Here is a 16,584-nt window from a genome sequence, read left to right as displayed (position 1 = left end):
CATGTGAATGATTTCCAATCCATTAAAATACAACACTGCTTCAAGATACCTGGAAATTTGCCCTCTTAACTTACAAAACAATCTGCAAGCTTACAGAACTGGCACAACTCGCACTGAGGAGTACAAAATATCACTAAGAATTCTGAACTGCAGATGAAATTCCTCAGAACAGTCCCTGACCACGTCAGCCAGTGGTTTGCGAGCTCACAGCAGAGCTATGCTTATGAACTGGTTTTTATCTATCTGTCATCTGCTTTTAGAACTCTCAGGATTCAGGTTTTCAAGCTTTTTTCAGTGAAGGCTCCAATACGAGCACCCAGATTTTCAGCATTAAGTTCCCTATAAAGGAATGAGGGAGGTTAAGAGGCTCAGAAGAAGACCTAAACCAGCTAGAACGCCGTACACCGAAGGGTGCTAAGAGTGAGCTGAGCTACCCCTTCCCAGGGACGTGAGCTAAACACATGGCTGTTGACTACAGAAGCCCTTCTCTCCACCAGTTCCATGGAATTTGCTCCATTGAGCAAACGCGCTCAGGAGTCATGGCTCCACAGCTTCACGATGAGAAAACTTCACACTCCTGGTTTCTGCTCCAGGACAGTTTATATATTTTAAAACCACAAGTGTATTGATATGGTCAATATATGTACCATGTACAGCTGCTGCCTAAAAGCTTACACACCTTAACAGGGCACAAACTGAAACTGGCAGTGGGACAACAGAGGACTCTTGTTTTGCAATTCCATTCTCTCTCTGAGTGTACTTCATCAAGTTCCTACTCATTGCTAAAGGAGATGGAACTCCAGATGGAATTGACCTGGTGATGGCAATGAAGTACCCATGGAAAACATATCACAGGTTCTTTGTCAAGTAGATAAAGACCTAGGAAAATCCAATGGATGAAAGGTGAAGACAGACCAATCCAAACTAAAAATAATGTACCATTTGTTTACTCATTTGAAGCTCTGAATCATTTGAACAATATATTAGAAAAATTGCTGGAAAGGATGCTTTTCTAAAAACTGATTTCTGACTGAACCTGTGAATCGATCAAGGGTGCTACAGACGTCACAGGTGATCAAAAAAGGTTTATAAGGACAGCATACTGTTCAGAGAGAGAGAGACCATGGACATTTGAGAGCTATTCGCTAAAGAATACTGAAGTTCATAGGAGCTTCACATAAGATACTAAAAAAATTGTATTGATTTTAAAAAACTTTGTCCTTGCTGATGAAATGAAAATCTCCATTTACTAGTGCAGAAAATGTGTGTAACTGCCTAAAAGCCTTAGTAGTGAAATCTCTGGTTTCATCAGAGTGTGCAAGTAACACCAGTGCTGCTAATGACAGCTCTAAGACGGGCAACTCCCCAGCAGGCCAGAAGCCTTTGTGGCCACCGCATTGTTTACAACGCCATGGGCTGGGCCCGGAGGGTGGTGATCAGTGACAGAAGTCTTAATTGGAGGCCGGTAGTTAGCGGTGTATGCCAGGGGTCAGTACTGGGTCCAGTCCTGCTTAACATCTTTATTCATCACCTAGATGATGGGGCAGAGCGCAGCCTCAGCAAGTTTGCAGATTACACAAATATACGCCAGAGGGTTGTGCTGCCATCCAGAGGGATCTCAACAGGATGGAAAAATGGGCTGACAGGAATCTCACACAACAAGGGGAAGTGCCAAGTCCAGCACCTGGGGAGGAACAATCCCAGACACCAGTACACACTGGGGCCTGCCCAGCTGCGAAGTAGAAAAGGACCTGGGGGTCCTGGTAGACACCAAGTTGAACATGAGCCAGCACCGCGGCCTTGCAGCAAAGAAGGCCAATGGTGTTGTGGGCTGCGTTATCCCTCCCAGCAGGTCAAGGGAGGTGATGCTTCACCTCTACTCCGCACTGGAGGGGCCACAGCTGGAGTGCTGTGTCCAGTTCTGGGTAAAAGAGAGTCATGGACATACTGGAGACAGTCCAACAAAGGGCCACAAAGATGGTTAAGGGACTGGATCATCTGTCCTATGAGGAGAGATGAACACTGGAACAGGTTGCCCAGAGAGGTTGTGGAGTCTCCCTCTTTGGCGATATTCAAAAGTCGTCTGGATACAGTCCTGGGCAACCAGCTCTAGGTATCCCTGCTTGAGCTGGCAGCTTGGACCACATGGCCTCCAGAGCTGCCTTCCAACCTCAGCCATTCTGTGTTTCTGTGCTTTACCGTATGAGAGAAAACTATACCATGAAAACTGTCCAACATTAAAAAGCTAGAGCAATTAAAGCTAATTCTAGTAAGATCTACACGCATGCAGACTCTCTGCAGACTGACAGAGAGGAAAAAGCTTAAAAGGTAAGCGCATACTAAGCTAACAAAGTCAGGTGTGAGGCTGAGTTAAGTAGGTATCAACTAGAGAACATTCACTTGATCTTCTGATGCTTAGAGAACTGAGAAAAGGTAAGATGAGAGTACAACTGTCCTTTAGCTGAAGGAAGTCAAAGTAGACGTTACAAAAATATCATAGAATCATTTAGGTTGAAAAAGACCCTTGGGATCATCGAGCCCAACCATCAACCCCACGCTACAAAGTTCTCCCCTACACCATGTCCCCTAACACCACATCTAAACGACTCTTAAACACATTCAGGGATGGTGACTCCACCACCTCCCTGGGCAGCCTATTCCAGTGTCTGACCACTCTTTCTGTGAAGAATTTTTTCCTAATGTCCAGCCTAAGCCTACCCTGTTGCAGCTTAAAGCCATTCCCTCTTGTTCTATCGCTAATTACCTGTGAGAAGAGACCAGAACCAACGTCTCTACAATGTCCTTTCAAGTAGTTGTAGAGAGTGATGAGGTCTCCCCTCAGCCTCCTCTTCCTCAAACTAAACAGTCGCAGCTCCTTCAGTCGCTCCTCATAAGATTTATTCTGCAGGCCCTTCACCAGCTTCGTTGCCCTCCTCTGTACTCGCTCCAGCACCTCAATATCTCTCTTGTATTGAGGTGCCCAGAACTGGACACAATACTCAAGGTGCGGCCTCACCAGTGTTGGGTACAAGAGGACAATCACCTCCCTGCTTCTGCTGTTCACACTATTTCTAATACAAGCCAGGATGCCATTGGCTTTCTTGGCCACCTGGGCACACTGCTCGCTCATATTCAGCCGCTTGTCAATTAGAACCCCCAGATCCTTTTCTGCCAGGCAGCTCTCCAGCCACACTTCCCCAAGCCTGTAGCGATGCATGGGGTTGCTGTGGCCCAAGTGCAGGACCCAGCATTTGGCCTTGTTGAAGCTCATTCCATTAGCGTTGGCCCATCAGTCCAATCTATCCAAGTCTCTCTGTAGAGCCTCCCTATCTTCATGCAGATCAACACTCCTGCTAAACTTCGTGGCATCTGCAAACTTACTGATGATACTCTCCATGTCCTTATCAAGATCATCAATAAAGATGTTAAACAGAAGTGGTCCCAACACTGAGCCCTGAGGAACACCACTTGTGACCGGCCGCCAGCTGGATTTAACTCCATTGACCACCACACTCTTCGGGACTGCCCATGCGGCCAGTGCTTGATCCAGCAGATCCAGCCATGAGCTGTCATTTTTTTCCATGAGAATTCTATGGGGAACAGTGTCAAATGCTTTTTGAAAGTCTAGGTATGCAATGCCACAGCCTTTCCCTTGCCCAATAATCGAGTCATCTTGTCATAGAAGGAGATCAGGTTCATCAGGCAGGACCTGCCTTTCATAAACCCCTGCTGACTGGGCCTGATCCCCTGGTTGTCCATTATATGGCTCGTAATGGCACTCAAGATGATCTGCTCCATGACCTTCCCTGGTACCGAGGTCAGACTGACAGGTCTATAGTTTCCCAGATCCTCCTTTCTGCCTTTCTTGTAGATGGGTGCTACTTTTGCTACCCTCCAGTCCATTGGGACCTCCCCAGTTAGCCATGACTTCAGGTAAATAATGGAAAGTGGCTTGGCGAGCACATCTGCCAACTCTTTCAGCACTCCTGAATGTAACCCATCTGGTCCCATAGACTTGTGCACATCCAAGCGGTGTAGCAGGTCACTGATCACTTCCTCTTTAATTGTGATGACCTCGTCCAGCTTCCCCTCCCTGTCTCCTAGCTCACGAGGCTGGGTGTCCAGGGAACAGCTAGTTCCACTGCTAAAGACCGAGGCAAAGTAGGCATTGAGCACCTCAGCCTTTTCCTCATCCTTTGTGACTATGTTTCCCTCTGCATCCAATAAGGGAGGGAGATTTTCCCTAATCCTCCTTTTGTTGTTAATGAATTTATAGAAACATTTTTTGTTATCCTTAACGGCTGTAGCTAGGTTGAGCTCTAGCTGTGCTTTGGCTCTCCTAATTTTCTCCCTGCATAGCTTCACTACATCTTTAGAGTCTTCATGAGAGACCTGCCCCCTCTTCCAAAGGTCATAGGCTCTCCTTTTGTTCTTGAGTTCCAACCAAAGGTCCCTATTTAGCCATGCCGGTCTCCTTCCCCGTCTCCTTGTTTTTCAGCACACGGGGACAGCCTGCTCCTGTGCCTTTAAGACTTCTCTCTTGAAGTATGTCCAGCCTTCCTGGGCTCCTATATGCTTCAGGGCAGCCTCCCAAGGCATTTTGTCCAGCAGTCTTCTGAACAGGTCAAAGTTTGCCCTCTGGAAGTCTAAGGTGGCAGTTTTACTAACCCCTCTCCTTGTTTCTCCAAGAATCAAAAACTCAATCATCTCACGATCACTGTGCCCTAGGCGGCCACCAACCTTTACTTCCCCCACAAGTTCTTCCCTGTTCACAAGAAGCAGGTCCAGGAGGGCACCTTCCCTCGTCTTCTCACTTATCAGCTGTGTGAGGAAGTTATCCTCCACACATTCCAGGAACGTCCTGGATTGTTCCCTCTCTGCTGTGTTGTATTCCCAGCAGATATCCAGGAGGTTAAAGTCCCCCACAAGAACAACGACAAGTGACTGCGAGATTTCCCCCAGCTGCTTATAGAAAGCTTCATCCACCTCACCGCTTTGGTTGGGAGGTCTATAGCAGACTCCCACAGCGATATCAGCTTTATTGGCCCTTAACCTAATCCAAACGCTCTCAACCCCATCATCACTATACTTGATTTCCGAGCTCTCATAGCATTCTCTAATACACAGGGCCACTCCACCACCTCTCCTTTCCTGTCTATCCCTCCTCAAGAGCTTGTAGCCATCGATTGTGGCACTCCGGTCGTGTGAGACATCCCACCACGTTTCTGTGATAGCCACTATGTCATTGTTTTCCTGGTGCATCATGGCTTCAAGCTCCCCCTGTTTGTTGCTCATACTGCATGCATTGGTATAGATGCACTTCAGATGAGCTAATAATTCCAACACCTTTTTGTGAGTATGGGCCCCATTTCCTACCAGACCCTTCTCAGGTGCTTCCATGATTTCTAAACGTCTATCCCTTCTCTCAAATGAAATGGCAGAGCGAGAGTCCTCACTAGTCCACCATCCTTCAAGCCCTGGCATACTTCCCTTGGGTTTACTCTTGACAGGCCCAGTTATCTCCCCTTCCCCCCTCATATCTAGTTTAGATATCATAGTAAGGTGCTAGTAAGTAATAATAAAAAATAAGTAAATAATAATAAAAAAATAAGAAATAGGTGACAGATGGGACTCTGCAAAGGATTTGATAGGAAAAAATCTTCTCAAGGCACGAGGGGACTAGGGAGTCTAGAAGCTCAAGAGGATATTGAGAGCAAGAGGGTCAAAGAATGCTGCGGAGACACTTCCAAGCTATCCAGCCTCACCCACGTGTGTACACTCACTGAAATGATTTATCCTGCATCACATTTCATGGATTTAACCTAAATTGCCACATATACAGCATACCGCATATAAAGTCAAATTAACCAATACTTTCTTACGCTGAGAAACTTTCAAGGCAAAGAAAACTATGCGTGTCTCTTCCTAGAATTCCCAGCTAAGGGAAGGGCAGCACTCCTACTAGCTTCCAGAATTTCTTGTTGCGCATTTGGCTTGAGTTCTTGGGACTAAAACACGCACCTTCCTGCCATAACCATACCAAGGACTCTATGTACAATCTGATTTAGCCCGGTATCTTCAGAGCTGTGAGTCACTGATACATGCAATGGAACATTAAGCAAGACATCTTGAAACAAAGACCTCAAGGAAACAGCATTTATCAAAGCAATTATTATGAAGTTCCCTGATACTGACCTGATGTTTCAGACACACTGTTAAAGCCTTATCAAGAGCGTACCCTTGCGTTCTTCTTATGCATGAAGGCAGTATTTTATATCCTAAGTAACACGATATACTACGTATTGGTTTAAACAGATGAAATGCAGTATATATGCCCTATTGAATGCACGTCTTTACCTTCGCTTTCTTTGAAGATACACATGTACCAACCACTGGGCAATAAATGGCCAAACAATAGCAAAAGCTAAAACACCAGGAGAAATTTCAAAGGGCCACCATGATGGTTTCTAAGGAAAACAGAAAAAACACATAGTCAGCAATCTGTGTGCACTTATTGAATACCACATGTATACTTCTCAAATCACTTCAAATGCCACAGTATCAAAATAGAATATACGAGTAAGACCAGAAAAAAAGATTAATCTATCAAATAACTTCTTCAGACAGAGATTTTTTTTATCTCCCAGTCAAGTGAGGGATGATACGAAAAGAACATACTAAGAGCTAGATATAAAATATTCATCTCATCTTTTTTCACCATTCACACTGCTTTTTACAAATAGAAAAGAAACATATTTTACCTTCTCAGAGGAGGCAGGTTGATAATTTGACTGTAGTGTTGCAGATTTTGCCTTTAAATACAAACAAAAGCTGGTGAGTATAAAAAAAGGAAACTGCAATTAAAATTTTTCCGCTTCACAAAATAAGAATATGAAGTTTCTCATCTTGTGAAGGCTTTGCAATCTGTATATATGAAATTTAAGGAACAGAATCACCCCCGTGCAACCCCCTTTCACCACTTAGTTTCCAATTTACCTCTCATGTTTCCATTGCTCTTCATAGCATTTTTATCACATCTCCGTGTATTAAAAAAATGAATCAGTGTCACTTACTGGACCTGTTTACAAGGCCCCCCCTGCCCAACTTGTCATCAGAACTTCCTCAACTCTGGTCAAGTCCTAGCAGTTGTAACCCAGAGTAGAAATCCCAGCAGATTAATTTGCATGATTACATGTTTTGACACTAGTCTATACAAAGGCAAAAAGCACTGTTTTAGTCTGCCCTGAGCCATAGCTACAGGCACGTCTAACAGCATAAAGGAAAGAGAATATTCTGTTCCAAATCTTCCAGGCTATCCAGAACATAAGTAGTACCAGAAACTTTTCAAGACTATTCCCATACACTGTTGTGGTGCTTCCACAAAAACAAAGCAGTCGGTTTTCTAGGTCTTTCTTAATTTATGTAAGTGTGAAACAGAAGCTTCTGTTTCTCTTCAGGTAAGGGTAGCAAGCACAGCATGAACTGCTGGGGAAGAATCTTTTACTATTTCTTCATCTATTGCTCAGGCAAAAAAAGAAAATCAATCTGTACCCACACATCAGATTTTTGAGCAGCTGTGACGGAGCGAAATCATAGTTTTAATAAATCCTTTTGCCTGTCTGCCTTAGATTTGGAGTACGTGCATCCCATAGGATACTACTTGTACAGTTCTCTCATTGTCAGGTAGACCAAAATACATAAGCAACTCAAACAAAACCAAACATTTTTAGCTTGCTGGTTCAACTATATTCACAGCATATTCTATTCTCCCGAATATACGATATTTCCATTGAAACAGAAGGAAAAAGAAGCACTACATCAATAAATATCTACACTTTCTTAAGACTTCTTTTGCCTATCTTGTATACATGATGTGAAAATCCAAGAAAGCTGGATTACTTTGTGGGGAAAGAATGCTATGAAGAATCAGTCTTCTGCTAACTGAAAAATGGAATCAGAAGTTCTGCCTGCAAACATTTACCGATCTGGAAGACTGAGATAATTCCTTACTTCCTTTGCAAATCCTTTGAGATCTACTGATGAAGAAATTATGTGTGATCGTGTATTACTAAAATTAACTATGGAATCTCCATATAGCAACTGTGTAATATGTATCAATAATGATGGCTAAGATCAGTCTGATCACAAATCAGTAAAATAACACATGGTTAATTTTTAGGTCAAAATGCACATTTTTCTCACATGTACAAGAGTCCTGAATTGTGTTTCTGAGAGTACGTACCAATAAGAAATTTTAAGTTGGAATAAACTACAGAATATAAATGAAATGCCTTTACAGTTTAAGAAAATATTGTCTGATTTTTTAATCTGAAAAAACATATAAATATCCAAGGAGATTTTAAAAAGGTAATCAGATAAGTTCAATGAATAATACCTGTGATGCTGTAACTGCCTCCAGCATATGCAACCTCTGAAGGACATTCTGCATGTCTTCTTGCAACCGCATCAGCACTACTGCAATCTGTTCGTTGAGGCTACCCCTGGGTCCTCTGTCTGATCCCCAGCGCTCTCCGTCCCCTCCACTACCCATCTGTCCGCCTTGGGAACCGTCTCCTAGAGGCTGAAGTCTATGCCCTATGTTGAGGGAGAAGAAATAGATACATAAAACACTGAATGGGCTACCAACTCTATTGAAAATGATTGATTTTAACTGTTCGATTCTCTCCCTCCCAAAGTGAGTGTAGTGCTCCAGACCATAGGCTATATTCAGACAGTTTGAAAGCACTGGGAGGTTGCCGCAACATCTGATCACATATAGATGCCATACAAAAAGGCACGCTATATATAAATACTTTCTGACTTTTTTTTTTTTTTAGTACAAGAAAAATAAGCTTTATCCTTGACTTTACAGACCATACCACTGGAATATAGTGCTGCTCCTAGGTGACAATATTAGAAGTATTATGGAATTAAAAAGAGCAGAGGTCCAACATAAATTGAACATCTGGACTAACGTGATTAAGAATCATTAAGTTTTAAGAATCATAATAGATAGCATCGGAATCACTCAAAGGTGTGGCTAACACTCCAATTATATAGAAAACAACACGTCACTGATACCTTTCCAAGATGTTCCATGGTTTCAAATAGGACACCACAGAGGTATAAATGCACATGCATTTAAAAATAAATATGTAACTTGTAAGGAAACTCTTCTCATGCATAGACAGGTTTTGAAGATTACATTTCTAAAAAGACAGGTGCCATAAACAGCAACTGAATTTTAAGGTAAGCCAAAACAGAAGAAGCCAATATGCTTATACAAGACCTCTGTAGCGTAAGAAAATAATTTTGTAATACTTACTACGAATGAAATAAATACTCTGAAGACAAAACTGATTGCTACCCACTGTAATTAGGATTTTGTTATTTATTTTTATTGTGAAGGACAGAAGCACTATAAGGCATGACTATCTTACTGAACAATATTGACAAGCGTACCAGTGACTTATGTCAGTCAGGAGAGTGGGGAAAACAAAAGCAGCATGCACAGTACCTCTCCCTCTTCTGACATTGTAGAAATCCGCCTTTTCTCCACCTTTCTTCTCTTTGTGAGGGCCCCCATTACTGGCCTTGCCATCCTCTCCTCCACACTTGACTTCGCCTTGTTCTAGAGCTGCTCCCTCTACAGTATTTCCAGGCTGGACATTCCTATAAGTCATGCAAGTGTTCCTTGGAAAATCCGTATTTTCTAACAGAAGACTGTGATCTACATCCAAGAAATGGGATGAATGCTTTAAAGATCCTTTAGCTGATGTGATGATCTCCAAGGGCTACAAATTAACATTAGCAAGTAATTAAATTCTGTAAAATGTGACAGTTAACTAATAAAAAGGAAGAAGCATCATCTCTACTTTCACTTTAAGAAAATGGTTCACCCAGAATTAAGACTTTTCTTTTAACAGGAGAAGCTGTTTTCCTGTAGGCTGTGCTTACTATTGTCTTAATGTCCTTTTCAGATTGAAAAGGCATTTGAGGCAAATATTCTCAAAACAGCTATACCACTTGGAATTACTTTAGACATTTCCAACATACAGTAATACTCAGAACATTAAGATCTGAAAACATTCAGTTTTCCCTTGTAAAATTGGCTTTGCTTCCTAGTGGTATCCTAACTGTGGTATCATCACAGTGAAGTGGTATCCTAACTTGGATTCGTGCGCCACACTGTCAAGTCACGTGCTGGTAGCAACCATGAGTAGGCAGTGTTTACACTCGTGGCAAAGAGGTCACGTTGTTTATTATCAACCTGTTCAAAACAGCTTGGCTGCACCCCGTACCTCTCATCAAATGAAAGAAGGGCACATTATTCTATCAACTTCTCACTCAAAATTGGTGGTACTGTAGCAAGATGTTAAAAATGGATGAAACACGTGTTGATCAGGTCACAATTACATGTTCTGCAAGAGGATTGTCTTAAGGTGGTTCAAGCAACCGTTTTTTCAGTGTAAGGACAAGCACTTGGACTAGTTTATGCTGAAGCAGACTGGGGACCTCACCTAGCTGAAAAATAACTCCATGAAAAAGCCAAAATAACCAAAAGAAGGGGCAAAGAAATGGAAACTGCTGCCAAATACTGTCAAATAGCAGTTCATAAACCTGTATCATCAGAACTGAAGACAGAGTGTTTGCTATATCTTTTCCAATAAAAAGCTGTATTTAATTCTGTAAATGAACCGCTTCCAGTTTGAACTGATCCATCCGTAGTTCTACTTGTGTATTCATTTACATATACCTGAACATTTGTTATTTTCTTAAAAACTAGAACTTTTCTCGTGCAGGTTGTGAAATTCTGACAAATTATCCACCCACTTCAATTAAAGAACCTCAAACAAGCTCGAACGATGCACAAGATGATTGGGAAACCACCTAGATAAAAGAGCTTCAGCGTGTCTACTAAATCACCTTTCTCAACATGCTTCATTACTGGGTAAAATTTTTATTTGCCAAAAGGAATTCTCTAGGTCCTCAAGAAACAGCTGTAAAAGAGAATGATGCAATATTAGAGTGCTTACTAATCTTTCTGATCCCATGCATCATTCATATATTCCTCCCCAGAACCAGGAAACCAGGTGTTTGAGTACAATCTACAAAGTCCACACCTAAATGGATCTCTGAAGGAGGTCCAAGCCAGTAAGTCAACTAAGATTACAGTTAATACAATGAGCAGGAACACAAATTCAGTCAAAACTAAGCCAGCACAGTTGGTGCCCACCTTTCATATGAAAGTCAGAGATGTACATTACGGCTGAAGAGGCTAAAAGAGAATCCAGAAATCATTGTTGTCTCACACTTCTTTAGACCTTAGGCCACTTTCAGGCACTGGCCTACAGGCCACCTGCTAAGGCTTACTCTTTATTTATTCTAAGAAACAAATGCAGGATTCATCACTCCAGAAAAAGATCACACAAAAACCTCCTTGTCACAATGACACCCTCTGCTTCTTAGAGATAGCTGGATTCTGGTCTCTACATATGTTATGAGATCCTAAATTCATTTGTGGACACAGCCCTTAGTTTCTTTGTACTGTTGTTTTCGACAGTTGTTTCTTTGTACTGTTGTTTTCAATACCTTCCCCTCACATAAATTCTCCAGGGGCTTTTGGATCAGTAGTAACCAAGTTGTAAAAGACTGACAACAAAAAGAACAAAAAACCGATAGTCCAAACAGGAGAAAGGTATGCATGAGTTACTTCATTCACCTCTGCATGTCCAGGTTCACCTGACAGATAGGAACTTATTTAAAAATAAGCATACCAGTTTCAAAATACACCTAGGAATACTAAGCCTCTACCTCTTCTAGTCCAAGTTGCTCCATAGAGTCACAATAAACTTCACTGTCTGAATCACTGGTTAAGTGCTGAGTTGCTGAGAACTCTTCAGTATTCTCTTCATTTACACCTGTATGGAAAGGAGATACACACACATGTTTTGTAAACATGAGCCAATCCTGGCAAAGAGTAAAGCAATGAGTTAAAATGTCTAGGTGAGCTTCAACTCATGGCCCTTTTATCTACAACTGTCATCTTAAACTTAGATTCTAAATAAAGAGGTTACATTAATATAGGAATTATATAAAACTTTTACCAAGGCACAACTATACATCATATTGGCATTTCTGCATTATAAGTTGATAATTTTAATTTTACCTGGTTCATTTCACTCTCCTATCTAAGCTCATTATAAAGCAGTCTTGCCTAAAGTTATGTTAGTTTTAAAATTATATATTTAGACATCAGTTTCAACAAACTGGCATTTATAGTATGTTCAGCCTTTGAGAATGACAAATAAAATATTAGTGATTTTCATTTCACTATGAATTAGCTTTCAAAGGCAAACAGTATTTGCATAGATAGTATAATGATTTTAAAATAAAACAATTATATTTCTGTGGTTTTGGGCCTCTCTGACTCTGAATTCATCTCTCTTTCTGGAGGAGATCCTAAAAGAAAGGCTTATTTTAAACTGGTATTAAATTTGATTTTTTTTTAGTATTCTTTCTTCAGGTTTCTATAACTGAAAGACACCATTGCTAGTCTCTGAATCCCAGGATTAAGCTTGCAAGAAAAGAAATATTTTCCATGAAAAACATGTGCAAATGAAAACATGGTCTTGCAAGGACAATACCTTGGTGAGCATCGTTATTAGCTATTTCTATGCTTGGCTCTGTTTTCTTTATTTCTTCCTCTGGGTTCAAGCCATTCAGGGCAGATTTGGTCTGGATGCCATTCTGCATATCTGGGATAAAGCTCTCCGTGTAACTGCCATTAGTAACAATACCTTCCAAATCCTTAGCAGCTGCTGATTCTGGTTTCACATTCTTATAGTCTGTAAAAGAACAAGAAAACTTTGCAAATAGAAAACTAAGCACCTAATAGCTCAAAACATATTTCTTCAAGTAGCTAACTTTCTAATAGACTATATGCATAATGTATCTGCAGAACAAAATATATAAATGCTCCTAGATTCACATTCGCAGGGATTGTTCTGTTCTTGTAAAAATTGTAAATATAAAATGTAATTTGCATAAAGAGCAGATGATATTTAAAACATAAGTAAGCAAATCCAATGTAGGTCTCTCTGATAAGTTAAATAATTATCCTAATGTCCTTAGAGGAAAAAACCTGTATAAAATTCTAAATACGTAATTTCATTTGGTTTTCACTTGATGCTGGTATTTCTCAAAACTCTTTATAGACCCCCTAAATGAATCTCACTGAAAGTTCTGTTTAATTTTCTCTGAAGAGAAAAAAGTAATTTTCAATTCTACTGTTACATGTAGCCATTCACAGCTTTTACAAACAGCACTGGCAACAAAAAAACCAAAACAATACAGGGTACAGAACTTTCTAGCTAAGTCAAAAATTATATGGCATAGCTCACAAATTTGTACTAGTTCTAAATCTTGTAAACCAGGTTGAGAAACTGCTGTTTTTAACACACGCATCCACATGTAGTTGCATCTAATTTTCCTGAAGAAGTACGGCATTCACGATCCTTTGGGATTTTCTGGCACTTAGGTGGTTAAGAATAACTTTGGAAGAGACAATTGTCCAAGCGCAGAAAACATACCCTTTCCATTTAGCTGCAGTTCTTTTTCCTCCTCTTCACGAAGCCCTTCTTCTTCCGATTCTGCTCCACTATCACTACTTTCAGCTTTTCCATTCACAGCCTTTATATTTGGAGTGGAATTCATGACATTACTAAGGTCTAAGAAAAAATCCAAAAAGGAAAAAAAGATGTATTTTAAAAGAAACAAACATACAACCCCCCCCCCCCCCAACTCTTAGGCATAGTTGTTCTAGGAAAGTATTTCCATATTAGATGTACCAAATAATGCCAGCTTTCTTTCTGTAAGCTCTTCCTTAATTGGTTTAATGTTTCTCTCTTGTGGCTCACCACAGAGTGCCTGGCTACTGGTGAAGAGATTCTCAATGATTCCGAGAAAGCCTACTGGAAAGCCACAGCAGGCCACTTTCACCACCGAGTGTCAGACCAAGGCTATTACCCATATTTATGTTATAGCTTCAGTAACTTTTTATCTTGGACTGATGTGGACATGTTCTTTTAAACCCAGAAGCCAGCATTTTTATAGACGTTCCGTTTTGGGCTGAAATGCTTCAAAACTGCTCTCCATTCAAAGTCAAATTTTGAAACATTCTATTCAATTATGTGAGGAACAGGATTCTGAAGAAGATAAATACAATATACCACGTATCTTCTGCTGCAGCAATTTAAGCAGATGCAAAATGTGGTAAGAAGACTCAAGTTTACATAGATCTTTATCTAGCAAAGGGAATACGGATATAAATTCTCTGATTTCAGTGAAAAGAATGATAAAATAAATACACCAAGCATTTCTTTGCATGTCTAATTATATAAATATTAAAAAAAAAAAATCTTGAAATAGTCAAAGTAACTGCTAAATCCTTGTTTTCCACATCTTTGATCACTCCAAGGATCACAAACAATTTACTCTGACTGTACAAAAAATTACAAGACAGAGATTCTTAAAAAAATATTGAGGATTTAAGGGACAATTCTACCACGTCCTGTAAAAAATATATGATTAAATACATCCTGATGATCATTTAAGCCTACTATGTTAGGACAGAGTGATTAAGGTACAAAGAGGGGACAGTTTCTGAGAGACACCAGCACAGTTTACATATTGACTCCAAGGCTGCATTCTGACTGTTTTAATTGTCACCACAGCATTCCATTTGCATAATTTCTACGTTCCCTTGTCAGAATCTTGAAAGATTAATTCTTACATTTAGGCTTAACATTAAACAGCAAAATAATATCCAATTATACTGCAGTTGACAAACCAGCTCCGCTACTTTCTTTCCTGCATGGTAATTTAGAGCTAAGGGCTTTCTGCTTTAATCTTGCAATGAAGAGCCTTCCCACATTCCTCTAGTTTCAAAGCTTATCCATAGTGCTTTTTTAGGAAAAAAAAAAGGCAAAATAACTTAACTTATCATATAGAAATATTGAATATGTTAAATATCCTGTTCACCTTAGTTTTACTGCAAGGTCACATTTCTGTGGGCACCCTGCATCACTGTTTTGGATTGATTTAATCCAAATTTCATCTGAGTATTTTAAAAAATGCTTCTTTATTGTAAAAGACAACTGGATAAGCTATTGTCTTTCTTGTAGACTACAAGAATATAAGCAATCACATGCTCATTTCCTCCTCACTGAATAACGCTCCTTATTTGCAAGGAAAATTGTTTCACAAAAGAAAAATCCCACCATATTCTTAGTTTATTTCTCATAAGCATGTTTCTTTTACTGTGAAACCCAATTCTTGAGGTGTTTTTCTGAGAAGCAGCAGTGTGAGGAGGACAAGGTAGCAGTTCAGTCCTCACAGCATGAGCATTAAGCACAGACACAGCTCCCTTGGCATGGTAAGGCACACATCACCCTTCCCTTTGGAACAAAAAGGGAGTGGGGGCACAATCATCCATGTGTCCTACCCAGTCGTGGGAGTAAACAGGAAAGACAAGACTAGGAGGAACACTTAGCTGTGAAGGAAGGCAAATTAAAACTGTAAACCTCCTCACCCTACCAAGGATATTGTAAAAAGCCCCAGCTATATCATAAGCTTTTTTCTTAAGATTTAATTTTTTTTCCTTTTGAAGGGAAGGTCTTTGAACATTCAAGCATGTTCTCTCTCTGCTTAATTTCAGTAAGGAGAGCATTAATTCTATATATTTAAACAAAGAGGTGGAACTGAGAGGAAGTATCAACAGTAACAGATTTATGGTATCATGCCATGGGACACCTGAAAAACTGAAATCCATCAGGATTGTATTTCTTCCACAAAGTCATTCTTAGGAACAGTGCTCCTAAAGACCATGAAGAAGTGTCGCTTTGATGCAGGCTCTGAAGAACAGAACACTGTACAGAGTTTTGGCCACTTGAAATACCACGTTTAATGGTGTACCTTTCCTCAGAACCCTTACACTGCTATCCTCCTCAGGCCCATCCCCAATTGCTTTTACTACATGGTAAAAACAGTTTGCTGCCATCCTCCTTGTTGCTCTGAGTATCTGCTAGAAACCAGCAATGACTAATACTGGGGGTGATAGGGTTAAAGAGCCAACTAGTAGTGACTTGTACGGTCCCTGTTGGTAGGTTAATGGCTGCTCCCTGGGAAATGTATCTTCTAATACGAATGAAACAAGCCAAGCAAGCTTTTAAAACCTTATTTGCTTTGTTTTAATCCCACCCAGCCACCCACCCCTTTATTCTTTCTGTTTACCCACTTCACCTGCAGGCAAAATGTTAGCAGCTTTTTCTGTTGCTCTGGTTTAGACGCTATAGAATCCCTCTTGGGTTATGATTTTCATCTCCCTGCCTACAATACCAAAGTGTGAGATTTGTGACAGAGTTTTCTAAATCAAAGCTGTACTGCTCCATAGCCATACAAGGAGTTATATTCTGTAAAAGCCTGGATTGTTTTTTTTTTTATTAATGCTATATAATAAGAGCTGTTTAGCAGTAACAACATGCAAACAGAGGGAAGAAGGATTAACAAGAGAAAACAGAAAGA

General features: G+C 40.4%; 1 protein-coding gene across 2 annotated transcripts in view; it reads right to left on the bottom strand.

Annotated features, from left to right (window-relative positions):
* The window catches only part of ACBD5 (acyl-CoA binding domain containing 5), a 36,870-nt gene that overhangs the window by 5,171 nt on the left and 15,115 nt on the right, over positions 1-16,584 (bottom strand). For both annotated transcript variants that reach the window (XM_054192710.1, XM_054192711.1), the window contains 7 exons: positions 13,593-13,730; positions 12,648-12,848; positions 11,815-11,921; positions 9,518-9,794; positions 8,396-8,595; positions 6,762-6,812; positions 6,358-6,467 (listed from right to left, as the gene is read on the bottom strand). In XM_054192710.1, the coding sequence (XP_054048685.1) occupies positions 6,358-6,467; positions 6,762-6,812; positions 8,396-8,595; positions 9,518-9,794; positions 11,815-11,921; positions 12,648-12,848; positions 13,593-13,730 (1,084 nt within the window). The remainder of the gene's footprint in view (positions 1-6,357; positions 6,468-6,761; positions 6,813-8,395; positions 8,596-9,517; positions 9,795-11,814; positions 11,922-12,647; positions 12,849-13,592; positions 13,731-16,584) is intronic.

Source organism: Rissa tridactyla, chromosome 2, assembly GCF_028500815.1.
Source record: "Rissa tridactyla isolate bRisTri1 chromosome 2, bRisTri1.patW.cur.20221130, whole genome shotgun sequence".
Taxonomy (NCBI): Eukaryota; Metazoa; Chordata; class Aves; order Charadriiformes; family Laridae; genus Rissa; species Rissa tridactyla.
Note: the sequence above shows the minus strand (reverse complement) of the source record. Positions and strands in the feature narration are given on the sequence as shown.